The sequence below is a fragment of the Ambystoma mexicanum genome, chromosome 6q (assembly GCF_040938575.1).
Source record: "Ambystoma mexicanum isolate Mex_15411 chromosome 6q, UKY_AmexF1_1, whole genome shotgun sequence".
In the NCBI taxonomy this organism is placed as follows: Eukaryota; Metazoa; Chordata; class Amphibia; order Caudata; family Ambystomatidae; genus Ambystoma; species Ambystoma mexicanum.
The window spans coordinates 219,181,988-219,206,315 of NC_090937.1; the positions used below are offsets into that span (position 1 = coordinate 219,181,988).

At 45.8% G+C, this 24,328-nt stretch overlaps 1 protein-coding gene across 2 annotated transcripts in view; it reads right to left on the bottom strand.

Annotated features, from left to right (window-relative positions):
- The window catches only part of LOC138515904 (alcohol dehydrogenase 1-like), a 474,385-nt gene that overhangs the window by 174,850 nt on the left and 275,207 nt on the right, over positions 1–24,328 (bottom strand). For both annotated transcript variants that reach the window (XM_069630666.1, XM_069630665.1), the window contains exons 4-5: positions 18,448–18,535; positions 18,136–18,355 (exon numbers count right to left, since the gene is read on the bottom strand). In XM_069630666.1, coding sequence (XP_069486767.1) covers positions 18,136–18,355; positions 18,448–18,535 — 308 coding nt within the window. The remainder of the gene's footprint in view (positions 1–18,135; positions 18,356–18,447; positions 18,536–24,328) is intronic.

A 24,328-nucleotide genomic window follows, 5' to 3' on the forward strand; every position in this document is an offset into this window, starting at 1 on the left:
CGCCATTAGGGCACACTTTCTAAGTTCAACTTTAAACAGTGACGCTGTTAGGGTGCACTTTCTAAGTTCAACTTTATCCCAGTGATGCTAATGGGGCACATTTTGTAGATTCAACATTAACACAGTGATGCTATTAGGGCGTACTTTCTAGATTCAACATTAACACAGTGACGCTATTAGGCACGCTTTCTAAGTTCAACGTTAACACAGTGACGCTATTGGGCACACTCGATGATGTTGGGAATACCGTCTAGATTCAATATTAGCACAGTGACGCTATTAGGGAACACTTTCTAAGTTCAGATTTAACACAGTGACGCTATTAGGCCACACTTTCTAAGTTCAACATTAACACAGTGACACTATTAGGGCACACTTTCTAAGTTCAACTTTAACACAGTGACATTATTAGGGCATATGCTATTTATCACAATTGTGTCTAAATGTGGCACAAGCTAACATTCACAATTCGAACTAAGAGTTGGACATGCTATTTTCCACAATTCAGTCTAAGTGTGGCACATGCTGACATTCCCAAATCCAACTGGGAGTGGGACATGCTATCATTCACAGTGCACCTACGTGAGGGATATGCTACCAGTCATAATTCTATCTAGGAGAGGCACATACTATCATTCGCAGTTCCACCTAGGTGTTGCACATGCTATTTTTCACAATTCCATCTAAGTGTGATGCATGCTATTATTCACAATTCAAGCTAAGAGCGGGAAATGCTAACATTGTTACACCCGTCTCAAAGTGAGGCTGGCTAATTTTCACTACTGTCTCTGGGAGTGGCACTTGTTAGTAATGCAACTATGTTAGAATGTTATGCAGGACAACATTTACAGTCCAGCCTTGAATTAGGTTGGTGCTCAGATCTCTCTAGGTGTGCATGGTGTAATTCTTTGGCAGTTTACGTTATGGGAAGGTAAGTTAGAGTGGCAGGGGCTTTCTGGAGTAGAGTAATTGGTCTACACCCCACCAATGCCACACTTACAGTTTTGTTGGTGTCTGTCTGCTGCTGGCTTCACTGGCTTCCCCTGCTGACACTTCCTGGAGCTGCTTCAGTTGGAGCCACCCACCCTTTGCCTTGGGGCCTTTAGCCGAGGGGGCTGCCGGGCAGAGGGCTGCCCTGGGGAGACCGGTGATGAAGGCCAGTTGGACCAATCACGGGGGGTGGGCGGGTAGGGGAGGCGGGAGGAAGGGTAACAGAGCCGCAATGGAGCAGGAGGTGCGGGGGAAAGAGGAGGCTAACGGGCACAACAGAGCCCAGATGATTTCAACAGAGGCCCGGATGGTCTCACAGGCCCATCACTCACCTGCTCAGCCACTTTGGAATGGCGAGTACGGTGTTCAGGGCAGCGAGGCACAGAGCCATCCAGGAAGCTGGATGAGCCAATCACAGGGGGTGGGCGGGTAGGGGTGGCGGGAGGAAGGGGAACGGAGCCAGGATGGAGCGGGGGGGAGAGGATACTAATGGGCACAACGGAGCCCAGATGATTTCAACAGAGGCCCGGAGGGTCTCACAGGCCCACCACTCACCTGCTCAGCCACTTTGGAATGGCATACGCTTGCATGCCCTGTACGCTTGAGCTCACATTTGCTAGGTTCATGCCACCTTTGTGCGGCGACAAACCAGAGGGAATAGAAGTGTCAGACACCGTCTCCCTACCTTTGTTTCCTCCAGAGCCATCTACTAAACCCTCAGCACTATCCAATTCATGAATGTCAGGGTAAGTGATTTTTCCGGGTCACACCCACGAATCAATGTTCATGTTACCGTGAGAGTAAGGCTCAGCCAGTCTACCACTACGGAGACCACTCGCCATAAAGCCCAGTTCACTAATTTCACACAACACTGAATCGGTAAAGCTCTCACCTTGTGTTTCTTGAACATGCCTCCAGTCAGCCCATGCAGAAACAACAGATCACCAAGTTTCCCACCCCTCACACTCTCGCCCTAACCCTAACGGCACGACAGCACACTTGCACACACTTGGGATGCGCGTGCACCATACTATAAGTGTTGTGACCGTGTGCTCAGGGGGCAGGTCTTCCGCTTGCAATGGATCTACAGAACAGTGAAAGACAAACGTTAGTAACGTGAAGCACATTTACTTTCCTAATGTTAGAGGGGGGAACACTTGGGAGCCCAGCCCACAAACCCTTCCGCCCAGCCCACAACAATAACAGCCGAGCCAACAACAATAACAGACCAGCCCACAACAATAACAGCCCAGCCAACAGCAATAACAGCCCAGCCTACAACAATACCAGCCCAGCCCACAACAATAACAGCCCACAACAATAACAGCCCAGTCCACAACGATAACAGCCCTGCCCACAACAATAACAGCCCAGCCCACAACAATAACACAGCCCAGCCCACAACAATAACAGCCCAGCCCACAACCTGAGTGATCAAGCCCACGCCCTCTGCAAACAAGCCACAATGAGTAAATGTTCTCACAAGATATTTACTTTGGTATCAGTAGTAAATATTTGTCCTGAAGGCATTTCGCCTCTTAGTAGTAACAGCTCTTCCTCATGGAGCTACAGTTGAAGAAAAACATGAAGCAGTCCGAAGTGTCCCGCACAACAGCACACTTGCACACACTTGGGATGCGCGTGTGGGAAGCATTACAAGGCAGGATGGGGTAAATAAAGGAAGAGGTGATTAGGTACCTGCTTAAGATTCACATTGCGACAGGTTTGTCCAACAATGGTCTTCATTACCTTCATTAAGAAAGGGGGCAAAAAGTGATACTAAGCATGTTATGTTTTATACTATATTTGTCTGCAAGGGTTAAAAACACCCCTCCAATGTATTGTGCATTATTTTCTCTCAGGAACCCAGATTAGTGGCCCAAATCCTATATTAATATAATTAAGCGCAGGTTACTCAGCCTCTCGCCTCACCAGCTTGTCAGGGATCGGTGTGGTCGTTTAAGTGTGGCCCATTTCTGGCCCGAGGTAATTGAAATGTGTGCGCTCACCCAGGCCAGGGCCAAAATCCAGGGCTACAAATGGAGCAGTTTTAAAAGTGAAACCTTTAACTGGAGCTGGCCATGGAGGACAAATAGACTGAACATACGTTTTTTGGGAATTGGAAGATTTAGGAGGAGTGGAGTCAAAATCCTTAATGTAAATAGGAATCACAAAGCTTCTAGACATTTCTTTTGTTGTGATCTTTAGAAAACACACAAGTGCGCACGATAAAACCCAGTGGTGACACAGAGGACCCTTGACCAGTTATACGCCACTTAAGACCATCAAGCAGGCTTGACAGGCTCTTCCTGTAACACAATATGCATGACAGTGAGATTCAGGCTTCTGGAACAAGCCCAAATGATCACAACGCACCATGAAGATCACTGCAGGAACCTCCAGAGTGTGAAGTATTAACTCAAGAAGCAACGGGTGGCTGCCTTTCCATTGCACCACAATAGATCTTATTGAAAGGCGAAAAAATCTCTCCCCTCTTGGCATAGAAATTGGAATTTAGCCAAGGATCCAATTCAAGAGACGCAGTCAATGACTCAGATATAACCAAAATAGAGAAATTGTGAAGGACCTACATGAAGGCTATGGTTTAGTGAGACCGTGACTGATCTTCCACCCTGCAGAAACACTGTACATGGAATTCAACTGAAAAAAATGCTACTCCTTTGCAGACGCTGCTCCCCCAAATATCAGCAACAGTGGTTTCACTCAAATTTTATTAACTATTAGATGTGGAAAACACAATAGATCCAGAATGAACATTGGCCTAAACAGAAACCCTCAAGAGTAAAGGGGCATACTTAGGCACTCAAAAGAATACTTTGAGGGGAACTCTCAGTAAAACAAAACCCCAAGTACCCAGGAAAGACCGACAGAGGGAGGAGGATATATGAAGCAGAAAGAATAAAATCTCAGCAGATTCAATTGGAAATGAAAACACTGACAAAAGAATACCTTGGGAAATCTTCGGCTATGAGACTTAGAAACCTAACAAAGGTTATGTGACGAATTGCAGATTCTGTCCCTTCTCCTCAGAGGGGAGTCTCTCCCTGTAAGGTAGGGAGGTGAGCCTGCTATGCTATACCCTCCCTAGGGGTAGAGGCAAGCAGGACCACACCGGGAGAGACTCCCTCTCTGGGGACAAGGACTTCTGTTCGGATGAGGAACTCCCTAAACACAATGTCACCAACCCAGATAATGTGCATGAATGCTGATATCACTTCCGGGTATTGCCGAGTGAACAGAACTACAGTGAAACAAGGAAAACATTAACCATCCTGGCAAGAAAAGAAGCACCCCCCGGCTGTCGGAAAGCCTGGTGACGCTATCCCCGAGTAATCCAGGTAACAGGGAGAACTAACAGGAGACACCGAGGGGGACAGGAGATAACAGAAAACACATACTTATCCCAGTAAAGACAAAGTGTCAGTAATATATGCAAAGAGTAAGAATTATTCCTGGAACACTGATACTTGTGCCAGTATAGGCTAAGTGTCAAGAGTACATGAGGAGACTTAACATCATGGCTGGAGGGCTCATTAGTCCTGATCACGATACATAAAGAATGAATGAAAGTCACAAGAATCAGTGTTTGAGCCCTGAAACTCATCCCAATCAAGGAAAGAAGTGGGCATTGAATAAAGAGAATCTTAAAGAACCCAATATCTGAACTGTATGATTTGATAGATACAGTTATAATACACCAGATCCCGCAGGCATCAGGGCTCAAGGGTATGCTCTTGAACTCAACTCAGTGAAAATCCGTCACAGAAGGGAGTCCATTCTCCTGTGCTTTAGTTGTTCTACTAGTGGAAGGGTCAGGATAGCTTAGTTTTTGGACAGTGGACTCCATTTTGATTTGGACTATCACTGACAAGCACCCTAGTTACATTTGTTAGGCAGGGAATACCCTAGTTTAAGGAATGTTAGCTTTTTTTAACCTTATATTTAATAAACTAGCATAGTGAAATGGAAATCGAATTCATATTCTTCTTCTGACCCGCCACAGTTAATTACCTCAACAACCATGAGAGGACAGTGGAGAACTTCCTTTTTTATTTGAAATCATCACTGAGTAAGGAGGGTAGACGCTAGTGGTGAAGACAAAAAGCCTCAGGGCATCCACTGATTAAACAACCAAATAGGTGCCCACACACAAGCCCAACTTTAATCATCAAGAATCCAAACTATTAGACCCTCTATTAACAGAAAATCAAATCGGAAGCAAAAATAATAATACATTACTCCCAATCATATTTCCCAGTGGTCCGTAATGAAGAGAAAGCCGAAATTAATCCATAACAGAAAATGATGAGCCTTCAAAAATCTCCCTGTGAATAAAGCCCCTGTACTCATTCGGCTGTGTGGCAAATTTGGGAAAAAATGTAAAGCTTGCGACTTCTGTTTTAACAAGAATGTTAACAGATGCAGATAAAACATGCACTAAACCAGAATGTAATCAGGCAATTTGAATCCGGCAATACCAGTTACACCGAAGCCTGGCAATAACACAATTAGAGACTCTTTTCCAACATACAGGCATGACAATCCTTGCTAAAATGCTAGCCATCAGATTAGAAACGTCACAATCCATAATTCATAGGTGGGGGTGGGAATATGATTTTTACCTGGCAGAGCAGCCAAAGGCAATGCTTGCATGCTCCTGTAAATACCATGGTAAGAGTGTCATGCCAAGAACCCAAACTGTGCATTCACTGGATATTGAGAAAGCATTTCAACAGAATAGAATGCAACCATATTTATACAATTTGTTTTGGGGTTAGTCGTTATATCCAAGGTTAAGTAATTATACCGCAACCCAAATGCAAGTGACCCTTGTGGGGGCTAGATCTCTGAACCTTTTGATATATAATATGTTAAGGTACCAGGTAAGGTTGTACACTCTCTTGCTCCTGCAGTTTTCTCCTTGCACTAGAACCAATTGTGTTCGCAATAACTTAGCACCAAAATATCCTTTGAATTTCCACAGCAGTGGGAGAGATCAAAATCAGGCTATGTGCTGATGTAATGTTACATCACAGAAGCAAACACATGTCTAACACCTTCAAGAACGAATCAATGATTTATCAACCTTCTCAGGGTACACAATCAACTGCTGCCAATGCCCTCATCTCAGAGAGAAGATAGTGTAAGCTGTTCATTTAAATGAATAGAGCAGAATCCAAGTACATAACCGTCATTACGAATAGAGCTCGAAGGAATAACACAAATGACAATCTGCCTATTCTTTGGGAAGATATCCATGTATTGTATTGTTTATTTATATAGCGCACTGACCAGTCAGGCAACTAGGTGCTTGCAAAGGTTTAGGTTACAAGTACAACAGCGAGCAGTGACAATTTGGGCAAATATGAGAGTGAGGAATAGGCACGAGAACAAAAGATACAGGTGATATATACATAGTAATCAGTTCAAGGGTGCAGACATCAGTGGTCACTAGCATGTAACCAAAGTTTAACATTAGTTTTGAATGAGGGAAGGGAGGGTCATGCTCTTAAATGGCCAGGAAGAGAGTTCCAAAGGTGTGCTGCCAGGACTGGGAAGCTAGAACCTCCTGTTTTCTTGAGTTTGTAGTTAGGGATTTTGATACTATTAGTATGTGCTCTTCTAATAGGTCGATCTGATGTGTGTTTGGTGAATCTCTCTGTCAAGTAGGTAGGTGGCTTGTTGTTCAGGCATTTGTAAGTCTGGTTAAGTGTTTTGTACTTGATTCTATATTTGATGGCTAGCCAGTTGATAGAACGTCTTTTGTCCGAGATGTGCTGGCCTTTTGGGATGCCTAGGGTAGTTGTAAGGGCATTGTTATGGAGAGTTTGGAGTTTGTTTGTATTGTGATTACTAGTGCCCAGGAACAGTGCATTGCAGTAATCTAATTTACATAGGACTATTGCATGTGCGATTGTGATGCAGCTGTCAGTGGTGAGGAATGGTTTACATGCATGGATTAATTTGCATGTGTAGCTGGTTGCATAGGCTGCGGCATTTACTTGTTAAGGTTGAGTGCTGAGTCTAAGTAAAAACCTAATGTTTTTACTTCCTTGGTGACTTTGATCTGGATACCATCAATGGGGATGGACTTGTATTGGTGTGGGAGTTTACTCAGTCTATTGGGCGAGCCTATGATTAGGAGTTCGGTCTTTTCGTCATTAAGACATAGACCATGAGTGGCCATCCAGGTTTGTATGATTTGGTAGATTTTATTGATGTGGTCTACATCTTTGTCATAGGCACCCTGAATAAGTATGAGGATCTGGGTGTCGTCAGCAGAATTGGTGTAGAAGACACCCAGATTGTCAAGTATATCGAAGAGAGGCTTTGTAAATATATTGTACAAGGTGGGGGAGACGCAAGACCCTTGTGGCACGCCACATGTGATGGGTACAGGGTCGGCTGATGAAGAGGGCAGGAAGACTTATCGTTCTGTTGTCTAAGAAGGAGTTTATCCATGTAGAAGCCTCAGTGGAGAAGTTGGTGGCAGATTTGAGGTGGTTGCATAAAATGTTATGGTCAACCAAATCAAATGCTGTGGAAAGTACTAGAAGTAGGAGGATGGATATTTCTCCTTTGTCTTTGCGGTCAGTTAGTTGGTTCTTTAGGTCGAGAAGGGCAGTCTCAGTTCCATGTCTTGGCCTGAAGCCGATTGTCGAATGCCTAATAGGTTTATCAATCTCCAGATATGATTGAATCTGGAGATGGGATGCTCTGCCTAAAATTGTGACAAAAAATGGTACTGTTGTGATTGGTCTATAGTTAGTTGGGACGCTAGGGTGCAGGTTGTGTTTTTTATAGTTTTTTTTTAGGAGGGGTAGTATCCACGCATCTTTAAGATTGGTGGGAACTGAACATGATTTGAACGGGGAGTTAATGAAGGTGGTGACGAAGGGAGCTAGGTCCTATGCGACTTCCTTAATAATGGGTGCTGGGCAGTTATCCCCCAGACAACGGGAGGGTTTGAGCGAACTGATGACAGTTTCTGCCTCGATATTTGAGATTGATCTGAAATTAAATTGGTTAGGTGGGTTGGTTTGGTTGTTGACAAGCTCTTGCAAGATAGCTTCTTGTGTAGCGAGAGCGATCTTATGAAGCATAGTTTTTTTGGCTAGTATTTTGTCTTGTAGCATGGCAATTTTCTTGCATAGGGCATTTTGTATATTATTTTTGGTGCACGTATCAATAGGGGCAATAGGGGAATCTAATTCTCTGAGTATAGAGAAGATTTCTCTAGTAATTGAGCTAGCTTTTTTAATTCTTTCATTGAAAGTATCTTTTTTAGTTTGTATGATTTTTCTTTTGTATCTGTCTCCGAGGGTAGTAAGAAGATTTGTGTTCTGGATTGATGGGTTCTTTCGCCATCTAGTTTCTGCCCGTCTTTTTTCTTTGATAAGGGCTTTTAAGCTAGGGGTAAACCAGGTGTTGAGATGAGCTGTAGGTTTTTCTTTGGTTAGTTTTAGTGGAGCAATAATGTCTATGGCTGAGTTAATGGTGTTGTTATACAGATCAACCAGTTCTGTTGGGTCAGCGGAAAGGTGGATCGGTTTAGTGATAGGTTGAATCAGTGGTAAGATTAGCACTAGTTATGTTCCTTTTACATCTGTTTAGGGCTGGTGGGGCCAACGGCTTCGCAGCGTTGGGTTGGGGGCTGTCTTGGATCGTGAATGAGATTAGGAAGTGGGCAGTCCAAACGCATGGTTCAGTGGCAGTGATGTCTGCAACCCAGTCCAGAATGAGACCTTTGGCGTGGGTGGGTCCAGTGTTCCTGATGGTAAGGCCGGAGTCAGCAATGGTGTTTGCTAGGGTGGTGGCATTGGGGTCTTTAGGGTCGGTGAGGACCAGATTGAAATCGTCAAGTATGAGGATTTTGGATGCAGGTTTAACATTGGTGTTCAGAAGAGTCGATATATCTTCATCAAAGGAACCTGGTGGTCCAGGAGGTCTGTAGACCACATGTATGATAATGGTATGTGTTGGAAATAACCCCAATTTGATAGAGTAGCTCTGCTGAGGAAAGTTACATGAGTTCAGTCTCTTTGATAGATAGGTTTTATTTACAGAAGGGCTAGGCCACGTCCTTCAGATGTTTCACTGTCTTTGGTAATAATGGTAAGTTGATTGGGACAGCTAGAGCAAAGGCGGTCCGGCTGCTTTATGGAGTCAGGTCTTTGTGACAGCTAGGAAATCAAGTTGGTTACAGGTTATGATGTCGGCAATTTCTGAAGCATGAGCAACAAGGGAATGGGCATTGATCAAGGCTCCTTTAATGTTGTGGTTTAATAAGGCCTTTGTTAGTAGTGTTGGTGAACCTAAGGAAGCTAGGTATACAGGTAGAGCAATTTGAATTAGAGGTAGGTTCCAGTTTAGGTGGAGGCAATTTTGACAGTGACTGAGTGTCCTTTTGTGTGCGTGGGTGGAGGCTTTGAGAGTCTAGAACCTAGTCTACGGTTTCTCAATTTGGTAGTACTTCAGATTCCTGGGAGGGCAGGAACCCGTCCCGAAGAATTCATCCTCTGCACCGGAGCCTGTAGATTAAGTGTACCTGCCTTTACCGCCAGACCGCCTACTACAGCAGAGATCGCTATACCTGAGGGCCTGTTGCACTGCTTTCTATACCTACATTCATGAAACAAGGTCCCTGCTTTGAATTTCCTTGGATGTCTCGCCATGCACAACACGTGTGCGTCTAAGTATTTTCTGGAAAGTGGGGCGCTGTGATGGAGCAGGCTGGGTACAACCTAGAAAAAGAGGCAGGAAGATGTGCTGCAGGTCATTCTGTTCGTGATGGACAGCATTTTATCCCAGAGCACTATCGAGGTGACGATGGACGCCAGGGAACGGAGTCGGAGGAGGATGGAAGGTGAGAGAGGTGGAGGGAGAAAGTACCGACTGTGCTGAGCCTAATAACAATAACATCTTGAGACAAATTGTAGATGCAATGTTTTTTATGTGCTTTTATTTTGGTGAATTTAGAATGTCTGAATTAATGGGTACAGAAGAAGGAGTGGGTTTAAGATAGGGTTCAGTGATGTATGTGAGGAAAGTGACAAACACCCAGAGGAAAAAGTGTAACTGGGTGCGTAGAGGGATGTCAAAACAACGTGGTGCTTGTGAAGGGATAGCATTTAAGATGTTGATTAATGTTATGGGAGAAAGGACGAATTCTTTTTTCAGACAGTATAAAGGGGGTGGGGGGAACGCAAAGGTGTTTTTTCCCTTTCGTCCTCGGGTTTCTTCTGTGGTTGGGAATCAGGTTCGGGCGTGCTCTTCCCCAAGGAGTTGTTTGTCTAGTAGGTGGTGGCGAGTGAGCCTCATTTTCCGGCGTTTCTTCTCATTGTGTGCGGAGGCACACGAGCGCCTGAGGTGGCGTTGCAGTTCCATTAAAGGGGCAGCGTGCCTTTTATTTGTTGACGGAGCTTTCTTTAGTTAAAAGCATATATTTTAGTTCTATATCTTTGCTCTGTGTTGCTGTTTGTCAGTCAGGTGTTCTTGGGTTGTTTTTTCTTATTAGCCCCTGCGGCCCATCTTTCAGTTGCTTCTATTATTGGGGGCAAGATATATATATATATAAAAAAAATAATAAATAAATAAAGAGAAATCTTATTAATTTAGTTCCTGCTACTAGGAATAAGCATATATAGTTTTCAATTTGTTATTGTTTTCCATATAGTCTAAAACATTTTCTTTTCTCCTCTGTGGGCCTCCCGGGTTAATTAATTAATACATTTGGAAGTACATTCTACATTTGTAGTGTACGTGTTAATTTGTGCTTCTTTTCAAATTTCCAAATTTTCGGGTTTATATAAGGGAGCCATTCTGGTATAGTTTGGTTCGGTGTATCCCCTTTTCTTTCACTAAGGGGAAAGTCTCTGGCTAGCAAGGAGTACAGCAGGGCAGTGCGCAAGTGCGCAGTTGTACTGCTTAAGTAGAATGGTGGGTCAGGGTGCTAAGCAGAAGGGCCTGGTGGATGCTAAGGCCCTCAGGGAGGCTTTGGAGATCATTAGTAGGGCATACAAGGCCCAGCTGGAGGGCGCTGTGATTGAGATTACGGGGGGAAGGGGAAGAAAGAGGGAGGAGGCCGCAGCCAAGGGCAGCAGCAGAGGGCAGCAGCAGATGGGGCTCTTGCGGCAGTGGTATCTTGTAACCCTGCGGCTGGTAGAAAAGAAGTGGGTGAATCAGGGGTAGGAAGATGAGAAGGGAGATGGACAGGAGGGCGTCCAGGACGGAAATGTACTTTGGTGAGGGGCAGGATTTGGTTGTGGGAGAGAATGATCGGGAGGGTGCAGGGGAGGTTAGGAGTTCCCTGAAAGGTGAAGGTAGGTCGGAGCATGAAGCTGGTGGGGTAGGGTGCAGAGAGGGGTGACAGGACAGAGGGGCAAGGGCGGGAAGTACATGCAGAAGAGTGCAAGTGGGAGAAGGAGGGAGCGGTGCCCATCAATTAGTGAGGTTAGGGAGGGGCGCAGAACGGCCCCCCAGGCTCGGAGGAGTATGGGTGGAGGGCACAGAGCAGCCCCCGCTCTTTCAGAGGAAGAATATGGAGAGGGTTTAAGAAAGGTTCCCTCTTCGAACGACGCGAGGACAGTCTAGAGGGCGCAGCACGGACCCTAGCGACGAGGACAGCCGGGTGGAGGAGAGCACACCTCGCCGAGAGAAGAGGACCAGGAAGAGGTTTCAGCGGCCCCGCCGAGAAAACGTAAAAGGAGTGACGGGCAGACGCCCCGGGCTCACAAGAAGAGGATTTACTCAACCCGAGTATGAGCTCGCACCAGCAATGGTATTTCAGGGGTAATGAAGATAGGATGGATGAATATGTGGAACAGTGGGAGGATGAAGAATATAGGGTGGGAAGAAGGAGGGGGAGGGTGAGAAGAGACTTTAGAGGGGGTTGTGAAAGATAGGAGCATGGGGTTTGGGGGCAAATGGTTGGGGGAATATAGGCTGGGTGAGACTGTGGAAATGTTTTGTCCATGCAGCAGGAGCCCGGTAAGGAAGGAGATGAAGAGCATCGGAGTAGAGGTCAGGCTGCAGACAGGCGATGCGAGGGCGGAAAGAGGTGAGAGGGAATGGGACTGGGCAACTGCATGGCAGAGGGGGGACACGAGAATGGGGGCAAGAAAGGAAGGTGCTGGTTTGCAAGGGCAAGGAGAGAGATGGGTGTGCAGGCTATTGGGACATTGGTGGGGGAGAAGGAAAATTGCTCGGTGGAGGTACAGACGGATAAGGTGATTGAACCAGTGGCGGCCGAGGCACAGGTTTTAAAAGAAAAAGAGGTTGAAGTGAAGGGAAAAGAGAAAAAGCTACCTTATATGGGCATCACAAAACCCTTGGGAGCACACTTGATGACAGCAACTAAGGAAAAGATTCAGGCAGGGAATTTGTGGATGTTTTTAAACTGCTTCATAGGGAAGTGAGAGCAAAGGAGGGTTCTAAGGAAGAGGAGAGAGAACTGGCATCGTGCTCAAGGGTCCCAGTGACAATAGAAAATTGGACGTCAGCATTTATTATCTATGCCAGTGTTTATTGCGAGAAATTTCCAGAGAGATGCGTGGCCCTGTTAAAATATATGGATGTGATTAGAAAGGCATTTACAAGTTTTGGTGGCTTTGCGTGGGTGCGTTATGACGAAGAATTTAGAGGAAAGATGGCAGAGGACAGTCAGGCTGTCGGGGGGGAAATAGATTTGGATTTAGGTGGCTGCAGTGGATGGCACCAACGAGGCCTGCCCCGACATTGCACACTGCAAGTGGTTTGCCTGTGCCTTTCCGGCCCTTTCTTGGTCGCCCCGCTCATGAGGGGTGAGGGGAGGAGACAGAGGGCAGCCCTCAGCGGCATGTTGGGCATTTAATAAGGACGGCTGCAAAAGGAAATTATGTAGGTTCAGACATGAATGTAGCAAATGTGCAGGAAAGCACCCACTCACGCAGTGTTTACAACAAAGAGACAGGGGGAGGGGGAGAGGATCCGGCAGAGGGGTTGTGGGGAAAGGCTTTTACGCCAATTAAATTGGATGTGTTGGAGAAGTGGTTGGAATTTTATCCGGACAGGGAAGGGGCTTAGATTTTGGGAGAAGGTTTTTGTCATGGTTTCAGGTTGGGTTACCAGGGGCCAAGGGTGCGTCGGTGGGCGGAACATTTGAAGACCGCCAAGGAAAATGTGGAGGTGGTAAGACAGAAATTGGACAAGGAAATAGCAGCAGGGAGAATAGTGGGGCCATTTGACGATCTGCCGGGTGATTTAGTGGTGTCCCCACTGGCTGTCATACCTAAGAAAGCCCCGGGAGAATTTAGATTGATACATCATTTGTCATGGCCCGAAGGCATGTCTGTTAACGAATTCATTGCTCCAGAAGAGTGCAGGGTGGTATACGCAAGTGTGAATCAGGCGGTGGACATAGTGAGGAAAGCTGGGTGTGGGGCCTTCATGGCCAAGTGTGACATTAAGGCGGCGTTCAGGTTGTTGCCGGTGCACCCGGAGAATTTTTGGCTGTTGGCATTGCAATTTGAAGACCGCATCTACTTGTTTGAGCATTTTAGATCCTTCTTACAATTTGTTTTCTCATACAGTTCTGGTTGGGAAGGTGTACTGCATTACCTAGATGATTTTCTGTTCATCAGCGGGGCAGACAGAGAGAGGGAGTGCGAGGAGATGCTAAGGAGGTTTCAAGACTTGATGGGGGAGTTGGGTGTGCCTTTAGCAGAAGACAAAACAGAAGGGCCGGCGGTGGTTTTGACCTTTCTAGGGATTGAATTGGACTCAGTGGCCATGACCTCACGCTTGCCACATGACAAGGTGAGCAAACTGGTAGGATTGCTGGAGAAAGCGGTGTGGTGATGCTAGTGGAAATGCAGATATTGGTGGGGCATTTGAATTTTGCATGCAAGGTGGTGGCCCAGGGAGGACGATTTGCAGAAACATGGCGTGGTCTTTGGCAGGAGCAAAGTGCCCACATCATCGAGTAAGAGTATCAGGTGCAATTCGGGAAGATTGTAGGATTTGGCTGCATTTTTTGGAGAGTTTTAACGGAGTGTCCATATGGTTGCAGGGAGATCCGGTGTCTTGGGAGGTGAATATTTTTTCAGATGCAGCAGGTGCAGGAGGTTTTGGTGTGTTTTGGGGAGGAAAGTGGTGCGCGGAGAAGTGGCCATCGCTTTGGTTGAAGGAGGGAAGGAGCATTGCATTCCATGAATTTTTTCCTTTGCTGGTTGCATTGCAGTTGTGGGGAAAGGAGTTGCAAAACAAGAAAGTGAATTTCAACATTGGCAACAAATGCGTAGTTCATGTGGTGAACAGGCAGTCAGCAAGGGACCATAGGGTGGCGAGACTGATGAGAGAGTTTGTTTTGCGTTGCATGGAATTGAATGTTGTGTTTAAGGCAACCCATGTGCTGGGGAAGGATAATGGCATCGCTGATGCATTATCTCGTTTTCAATGGCAGAGATTCCCTGGATTGGCTCCAGAGGTGGAACAGGCGGGGCAGCAGATTCCGGAGGAGCTGTGGAAGATAGGAAGTTAAGAGCGCTTGCATTGTTGGAAGGTTCGCTGGCTCAGGCATCTAGAGAGGCATACAGGAGAGCTTGGGAGGATTTCATAGGAGAGGGAGCTCGTAGTTGGAAGGGTAGGGAGGATGCGGAAGAGCGGAGAAGGGATGATGTCACCAACTTCCTCTTGGGGTGTATGGATAGGGTTTGGTCTAGGGCAACAATAATGGAGAAATTGGCAGGGATAGCTTTCTATGGGAAGTGGTTTTGGGGTTTTCAGCCGAGTGGTGGAGAAATGGCGAGCAGGATGCTGGAAGCATGGCCAAGGAATAATGAAAGGGAAGAAGAAAAGAGGAGACTGGTATCGGCGGAACTGCTAACAAGGTTGTGCCAGGCTGTGGAGGGGTTTGCTGGTCGGCCTGGGAAGGAGAATTGTTTGTGACCTGCTTTACATGGCTATTCTTTGGGGCCTTTAGGGTTTCCGAGCTGGTGGGGGAAAAAGTGGAGTAAGTGGCCTGCGTTGGGAAGATGTCCATTTTACCCAGTTGGGGTTGGACATCAAGATCAAGCAGTCTAAGACAGATCAAAAAGCAAAGGGCTCTTGGGTTCTGCTGGGTCGAGGGATTAAGGATTTGTGCCCGGTTCGGGGAGATTTGGTATGGAAGAAGCAGGCAGGAGGACGGGTTTGGTTTTTCAACATGAGGATGGGGCGGCAGTTTCAGCGGTGCAAGTTTTGGGGGTGCTACGAAAGGTTTTGATAGTGGTTGGGGAAAAGGCAGATGAGTTTGTAACTCATTAATTCAGGATAGGAGCAGCATCTGAAGGTAACAGGTTGCGCTTTAGATATAAAGGGTATGTCAGGGACCTGGGTAAAGGGGATGTTTAAAGCAGTCTTGTGGGTTGCTAGGACTGTCTAATGTTGGCGGGATGGTTGTGATTTGTAAGTAATATTGTAATTTCTTTTTCCGATGCTGCTCGGAGGCCTGGGGATATTGCGCAGATTTGGATCGTGGGCCATTCTATTGTTAAGTGGGCAGGGAAGGAGGCAGAGAAAAGGGGTTTTGGCAGGCAATTGGGTTCCAGCTACAAGTTGGCATTGGTAAAATGGTCTGGTTTAGGGGGCCTTTGCTAGGATCAGCTGCTGCCTATGTTGGCCAGGTTGAAGGAACGCTATGGGTCTCCAGATGGAATGATCATTCATGCAGGGGAAAATGATCTGGTAAGAGATACAAGTGTGGCTCTTCTTAGAAAAATGAAAAGGGACTTGGTATGGGTCAAGGAAATGTGGCCCCAAGCATGTGTAGTTTGGACTAAATTGTTGCCACGGAGAGTTTGGAGGGGAGCGAGAAGTGAGGGAGCAATAGAGCGGGCTAGGAAGGGAATAAATAGAGAGATGGAAAAATGTTGTGCATCGGCTGCGGTAAAGGTTTTGGAACATGAACAAATAGTTTATGAAGGTTTCATGATCTTCAGAGAAGATGGTGTTCACTTGTCAGTTTTCGGGAATAGTTACTATTTAGCTGATTTGTCCTTGATGGTGGGGGACATGGTAGGGAGTTGGACGTAGGAAGAAAGGGTAGGGGTGGGGCAGAAAGAACACCTCAGTGGAGGGTTTTTCTGTTGCCGGGGGCATGGCCCCTTTAGATGTGGGGGGAAGGAAGCACAAGGATGGGGGTGGTGCTGTTTGCACAAACGGGCTACCCCGGGCAATAGGTATTGAACCTGAAGGGGCATGGCCCCGGGGAGAAAGCGGGACACCTTGAGAAGTATAAGGAGACGGCAGGGACCAAGGGATAGTTAGGGAGGAAGGGGAGCTATTTAATTATTTATTTGTTGAAAGAAAATGTAAGTGTTAAGTTAATAATTGGTTCTTTAAATATCTTGTTAGTCTGTAAGGCCAGGGGAGCCAGGTAAGCAGTTATGTGTAAGCTTTGGCCTGTCACATTAAAGCAACCTTTTCCACCATAAGCGAGTCTGGGTGTTTTGTGCAATAAGCCAAAATGGAGCTGCAAAAGAAGGGGTGAGAGTAGGATTGGTAGAGGTTGAGCTTACAAAAAAGGGGAGATTGACATGAAGATCACCGTTTGTGGCAGCAGCTTCCAATGTTCAGTGAATTGAAGAAGGAATATGTGATGCCAAGTAACTAGTCACACAAGTGGGCAACACTTATATTGGGAAGAAAACAAGTGAAAGTGGACCTAATGCTGATAAGGGAGCAGTCACCAAATATGTTGCTGTTCTGGACGGCCTTTTAGCCTATGGGGCTATGCAGGGACCTGAGAGAAGTGGGGCCTATGGACAAATTATGATCAGTTATTTATAACTGCGCTTAATACCCAGAGGTTTCTAAGAGCGGACCCTGGGATCGAACCTGTGTTGCTCCGTGTCGTCTTGCTTCCAAGGCGAGTGCGTTGCCGCTGAGCTATCCATCGACTACAGAGTTGGTAACTTTCTGCACCAGGTGGGAGATCAAGGTGTTGGAGCAGGGAAAGGAAAAGAGCGAAGCGTGTGTGATTTCTAGGCAACATGCTGCTCATTGCTCTTTCTGGCATAACAGACATCACATTATGGATGTGCAGCCACTTTTGCTGGACTATATAAATGTAATAAACAGCAGAGCAGGTAAACCTCATTACAGGTTTTATTTTTCTGAATGCTGGTTTTTAAAGGTTTGGGTAGTTGGTTTAGTTATTTATTGTTCAGATTGGTGTTGTACAAAGGGTTGGAAGATTAAGAAGGGTTTCTTAGGTTACATTTGGGAAAACACTATGTTGGGAAGAAACCAGAGAAAAGAGAAGCTAAAGCTGATAAGGGAACTGTGACTAAATGTGCTGCTCTTCTGGGCAGCCTTTTGGAACAGGTGGCTATAGACAGGAGTAAGAGAAGAAGGGCCCCTAGAAAAGAGGAGTAAATAACCAATGCAGAATGGGCAAGTTTCTGTACCGGGCGGGGGATCAAGGCGTTGGCAGCAGGGAAAGGTAAAGAGAGAATAATGTGTGTTTTATAGGTAAGGTGCTGCTCAGGTGTCTTACTGGCACAACAGACACCGCATTATGGATGTATGGCCAGTTTTGATGGAGTCTGGAAATGAAGTAGAGTGTGGAGCAGCTCTTTATAGGAGAATTATTTTTCCTCAGAATGCTGGTTTTGGCAGGTTTTGGGAGTTGTTCATTGTTCATAATGCTTCTGTACAGGGGGTTTGAATATTATGAAGGGTTGGTGAGTCCATTATGCGTATGGATTAGGAAGCCTGTGAGATACTTTGCAGATGGTCGCTACGGAGAAGTGGAGCAAACAATAGACAGGTTGGAAGGAGAAGCCAAAGAGTGAAATGAAAGTTTTGAAAAAAAGAAAAGGGTTGCTCAAGGATAGGTATTTGGTGTGTAGGGAGGAGTTTGAATATTAAATGCACGTTCATAGGTCATTAGTCTGTTAAGCGTGCCGAGGCAGGCTGTTTTGTGAGCTTTGACCTGTCACTTTAAATCAACCTTTTTTCTCATTCTATGTCCATTTTGCTTGCATCCTATTGCCCAAGCTTTGTCCTGCAAAGCTTTCACTTGTGTGTTAAAAGCTGTTTTGAAATCGACCTGTGCTTTTGTCTATTTTGGGAAAACAATGAAAGGCATCGGATGAATCTTACCTTGGCTGTGTTGATGGCAAACCCGTACCCAGTTGAAAAGCAGCAGGCCATCAGACAGACTCTATCCAGTGGTGCAGCAGCATCGATTTTGGCAAGACCGCTTTCCTGCACAACGGTGTACTCCGAGAAGGTGCTGGTCCGAAAGAAGCTGTGGATCAGCTTCCCTTTGCAGCTAAATCTGCTTGTGCCGTCGCCCATCAGACCAGACAATGTAGCAAGGCTATTTAATAGACAGAAACATGATCAATCAGAAGTATCGATGTATGCATTGCAAGAACATTAACAGACGCAGAGGAAAACATGAACACATACTCGCTCTTTTCGCAGAAATTGCTCTTTGGATTTTTGCAGCATTTGCACTCTCTGCACTCAGGGACATATAGCGGCAGGACTTTATCACCTGCAAAGAAATGGACATAGGTGTTGGACATTTTTAAATGCAGAGAATCCTGAAATGGGAATGCGAAAAAATCGACATGAAGTAAAATACTATCATCCTCATTATAAGTTGGGCGGTGCAGTAAAAATGAGGCAGCAATACCCTAACCACTGCATTACCACACCACCCAACTATGAGTTTTGGAGTAAGGTGGAGGAAATCCCCCCAACAATATATTACTGCGTAAATCCACCATGGAGTCCTATGGACTCCAATTAATGGGGACTAACACTGCCTATCACCGCTTGTAATCCGGTGCTAATACCGCTGGACCAAGTGGCAGTAATGGTAATACAATTTAGTGGTATCTTGGTGGATTTTCCAGCAAGATACCACCGAATTTATAATGAGGCTGTATGAGTCTCAACCCCAAAATCATGTTAAAACACTTATTTTGATAGTTCTGAAAATGGTATGAAGGTCTGGCACACTGGGTAGCATGTTCATACATTCTATGTGTATGATTGTTAGCCTAGATTGTTTGATAATATGCTTTGCTCAGTTATGCAAGTGTAATGTTCTTATTATGTCTACGGTATATGCTTGAATTGCTATTTGCAATAAAACATTGAAACATAAAAATAGGCGCTTTACAGTGTCGCTCAAAATAGTACTTGTAGAGATATCGCAATACCTCCCGGTCTCGCGATATCTCGGCCAAAAGCAGAAGTGCAGCCCCCACGCTTCGCACGCGGCAGACGCGAGGAGAAGAGGCACGGAGCAACATCAGCTCCTGTGTGATCCTTCATGGGACTGGCCTTTGAGCCTACAGAGAGACTATAAAGACTCACAACAGCTGCACAACAGTTCAGGGGCCTGTTGCCCTTTTGTTAGTAGAAGATTTATGATGCAGATTCAAGTTGATGTTACACCTGAACAAAGAGACATCATCTGCAGCCATGCAGCCACTGGTCTATCATTTCAAGTATTATACAACAGTACTCCTTCTTGGAAAGGGTTATGCTTACATAAAACAAGCGATCTGATTGCTCTGTGCTCACACATGCAATGTTTAATTTTGAAAGCTGACCACCTACTGGTTAGGAGTGCTTTGGTATTCACACATTTGTTGCCCAATGCAGAAACAATAACAATAAAAAAAGCAAATGCTTTTGCAGACTCTGCAGCCTGGTCTTCGTATCCCTTGCACGGCCTGGCTGAACCTCATCACCCCCTTTAGAGCCAATCCACATCCCCCATACTTCCTCCAATAAAAAAGGCCCTCTGTGAAATGGTGACATTCCCACAGGACGCACACGACAATCAGGGGATGCCTCTGCCACTGCTGCTCTCACTCCACGTTTTGCCATTAAAAACACAGCACCCCGTTAAGATATCTGTTTTGTTTGACTTGTCATGCTGCGGTTAGTAATAGCCTTGGAGGTTGTAGCAGATGCGCACTGGAAAACGCGACGAGAGAGAGTGAATATGTGTGTTCTGGTCCCTCATCTTCCTTCATTTTCTGGACTCCTTCCTGTTGGCCTTCTGACCCAGGCCCCTTCCCTATGCCAGTTTCTATGGTTGAAAACCTGGCCTTTAAAATCTCTGCCCCCGAGGCACAGGTCAGTTCAAACTGCCAAACCAGCTATTTCCAACTAAGGTTCCCAAGCAAGGTCTTACCCTTTCTTCCCTCCCACCTTCGAGCTCCAGTTGTCTCTTCTCTCATTTTGAGCAGCATTGATTATTGTAATTCTCTGTTCCTTGTGCAGTCAATGTATCTTTCTCATTGATTGCTCCTACTTCAAAATCTGGCTAATGCAGATTGCTACTGACATGGCTCCCATATTTCTTTGACACTTTGTTTCCTGCACTTGTTTACCAACACAGAACATCATTGGTTTTAAACCTCTTTGCATTGTTCACCAGGATTTTTATGGCCGGGGTGCAGAATATCTAGAGGATAAGTTTCGACCTTACCGCCCAGGACATACGGTACGTTCTCCAGGTGCCCTTCTACTTTCTGTTCCTCAGTTTTGGTTAACTAGGATGGGTGGCCGTTCCTTTTCAATTGCTGCTGCAAAACTCTGGAATTCTCTTCCATTCTCCCCTCAGGCTACTGAGGACCACTTCATGTTTAGACATTTTCTTGTAGACCCTTGTTTTCTAGGCCGTGGCCCTCCTCTGTTGTATCCTTAGCGCCAAGATGCCTCTGGTTAATGTGTGCTTTACAAGTTCATGTAACATAACAGAACTGATTGGAATATGCTAAGCCAGGTACAGCTAGTACTAACATAATGAGTGCAAAGCTTACCTCTCATATTGTACATATATGCAAATATTTAAACTAAGAGACACATGAGATCATGCTAAGTGCCACAGACTAATGATGACACAGTGCTCTTCATTGAAAATTGCACCGATGCACTATCTGAAGACACCACCCTCTTTCTCTGCGTACTCTCTACTTCCCCCACATGACTTGGATCCTACCTGTTATGTGTTCAGCTGGATATGCAGTAGTTCAGAGGAATAAGTGAAGACCAGACACATATCCCTGAATAGCACGAGGATGCAAACAAATATGCAGGGCACTCGAGAGTGGAACAAGGACACATTCTGGGGATAACCAACCAGTCCAGGGGTCAGGGGGGATCTGGGTGTCCTGTAAATAGATCTAATGGCACAGGTATTATAGGTAGCCTGTCACACTGAGGGAAATTGACCAGAATCCGAGGTAGAGGACAGAAAGTGAATCGAAAGATTCCAAATCCCAGTTAAAAACAAACAGGCGCAGATAGGGCAAAATCAAGGCAGGTTCATCAAATTAGCAGTCTGTCACTGTAGAGAGCCACCGCTGGTAGGGTCAGGTAGCATAAGGTATTGAGACAGAGTAAAATCAACAATAATAGCACTACAAACACAGAGCTCTGCGTTTGTTTTGAAGCACAGCCTCCTTCTTGTTTGATTCTAGTCTCCTTGCTTCTTCTTCTTGGGCAAGCACAAAGTCATTGGTTGGGGTAGGGGCCAGAATGCCTTATCACTTCTCCTAGCGGTCTACCCTGCTGGCTCCCCTCTGTTGGTTTCCAAACCCAATGACTTCCATAATAAGAATCAAGGAATCTGAAGGAGAAAGAGGCCTCCCTATTGAGCGTTTTCAGTGTTGGAGTGACTACTGAAGGTCTTCCATAATTCTTAAGGAGATTGGGATCCTCTCCACAGAGTTGTGGGTCGTTTATTGACTCCTGCCCGATCATTGGGATGTGTGGGAAAGCAATCATGGGCACTAGGAACTGACGCCCACTCTGAGACGAAGGTGGAGGTATGTGGAGAATCTCCTTGTCACATCCTCAAACACCTGGATCAGTGTCAGGGGTGTGTCACATGTACATTGCAACAACACCTGACACTTTAAAATAAAATATACAAGGTCCATTATCAAGTTTTACTGGGTACATTTACTCCATGGACCAGTAATACAGCCCTCATGTACAGAAATATGCATCTTGCTCGCTTGATAAAATATGATTCTTCCAAGCAGCGAAGCTGCAACATAGACTACTCTGATCAGTCCTGCTTAACATGAACGCCGCGAGAGAGGACACAGAGCGTGCTAGACAGCTGTGGAACTGTAGCACTGCCATGCAATGAATCCACGTTGTCGCAAAAAGCTATTTGAAGCCACGTTCTAAAGAATGCACTAATCCTGTGTTCCACTGATAGGAACACCTTTGTTGCAGCATCTATTCAAAATCCACCAAACGTACAACAATGAAATGAACGAGGCACAGCTGTAAGCCCTTATGAAATGACCTCCATAGGAGAAGGGGACATTGGGGTATAAAAGCCTGCTCAGAAACTTCAGTGGTGTCGAAGTTTGAAGAAGAAGCCTGTGCTGGTTCGGCGTGGAGGAGTAGAGGATGATGAAGAAGCAGGAGAGACTGGGAGGGGACAGGAGACTGATGCAAAGAGAAGCAGCGGAATTGGAGGAGAGAGTAAGATCTGAGAAGGAGGCAGTGTAGAGAGGAACAGGGGAGCACAAAGAAGCTGTAGAGTAGTACAAGAGGTTAAGAATATCTGAATGGAAAGTATTGTAAGGTGGAAGAGAGTCAATGTAGGTGGTTTTTGCCAGAGTGGCACATACATGGAAACAGGGAATACGAACTGAGAAGGAGTTGCTGGGAAGTAGAAGAATTGATGAGTTGGAGGAGAGAATAAGAGCAAGGAAAATGTCTGTGTGTGAGAAAAGCACACCCCTACAGAAAGGTGGCGTTTGTGATTGTTGGATTGGGACACATGCATTTGTGGAGAAAGTGTTTAGGATAGCATGGGGAATCCGGATCCAGAGGAGCTCCTTAGGAAGTACCCAGAGGTATATGTTTAGGGTGGGCAATGCTGAGGAGATTGAATGTAGTTTGGTAAGAGGGGCTGCCATTCCAGAACGCTTGTCTGTTAGATGACTAACAGACCAGTAACCAGCCTATTAATGCTTGGAGCATGTCCCACCTCTAGGAGTTGAGGGCCACACTAAAACAGATGCCATATGTTAAAAGTGGGGTTTTGACTCAAAGCTGTCATTCATGCAAACAGCCAACCCTAAAGGGCAACTGAAATATCAAGTAACAGCAAGGACATCAAGTGAAACTGGGAAGAGAACTAAGGAAACCTTTTTGTGTTTCTTTGAAGTACAATTTGAAGCCCAAGAATTGTCATTCTGACCCACTGTGTTTCTAGTATGACCTTCCCCCTAGCTCACTTTTCTGTTTATTCCCTTATAAAATGTTGTTGAACTGCAACAAATATCGTGGGTCTTATTTGTGGTTACCACTTGATGTCCTGTTAAGGAGTAGATGTTGCACCAGGATGCCTAGGTGAAGACAGGACCATGGAACAGAAGACAGGACCATGGAACAAGACAGAGAAATACTGCATGTGCAATAGAAGAGAAATACAAGAGCAACCTCTGTCAACCATGTGACCAACAGCATGCCTCCAGCAAGATAGGCTAAACCAAAAAAGCACTGTAACTACTTTTGCCACTGAAACCTGTCCCTGCTTGAAGCATTCTTATTGTGCTGTAGATGACATATGACTCCTCAATTTAAGTACTGTGCTGGTCTCCCCGTCTGGCTCTGCTTACGTGTTTTAGAATGGCTTTGGGGGGCTGGGTGCTTGCCTGAGACCGTGGATGAAGGACCGTGTGTGAGGGTTGGGAACTCTCCCACTGTCTGGGCTGCTTGGCAGTGGCCAGCAACATCGGAAATGCCAAAACCTCTCCCATCAGTATGCTGTATATCAGGGAGCTCTCCCCACACACCGACTCCACAGAAGTGTCCAGTTTCCCATAGCTACCTTAATATTGTCTGCTAGTATCTTTGTGATTCCTGGATTTCCACAGTGCTGGACAACTGCTTGCAGCTCTAATTGACTGCCCAGAAAAAGAGAGGGACAATGTGCATAGGCAGGGTATGGGGAACCTCTGGAGAATTGAAGAACAACCTGAGGAGCAACTCTGACCTCTCTGTGACTCAATTACTCATGCCAAGAACTAAAAACATACACATTCATTATCCTCACCCAACCAGGTTATTAAAGAGAATCCAAAATGGCCAGCAGACTAGCTATAACTTTAGGCTGGCCCCCTCAGCCCTCAAACTTCCTACGCCCCTGGCTTCAGATCCCAGACCCCAGCCATACCATAGTTCAACCATTGTCCCACCAAGCTGAAAGGTTTCCCCTTAAAAGCCAGTCAGCCCAGATTGGCTTTTGGGTTGTTGGTGTAAGTTGTGATTGGCGAGAAGGGGGTTTTGTAGGCAT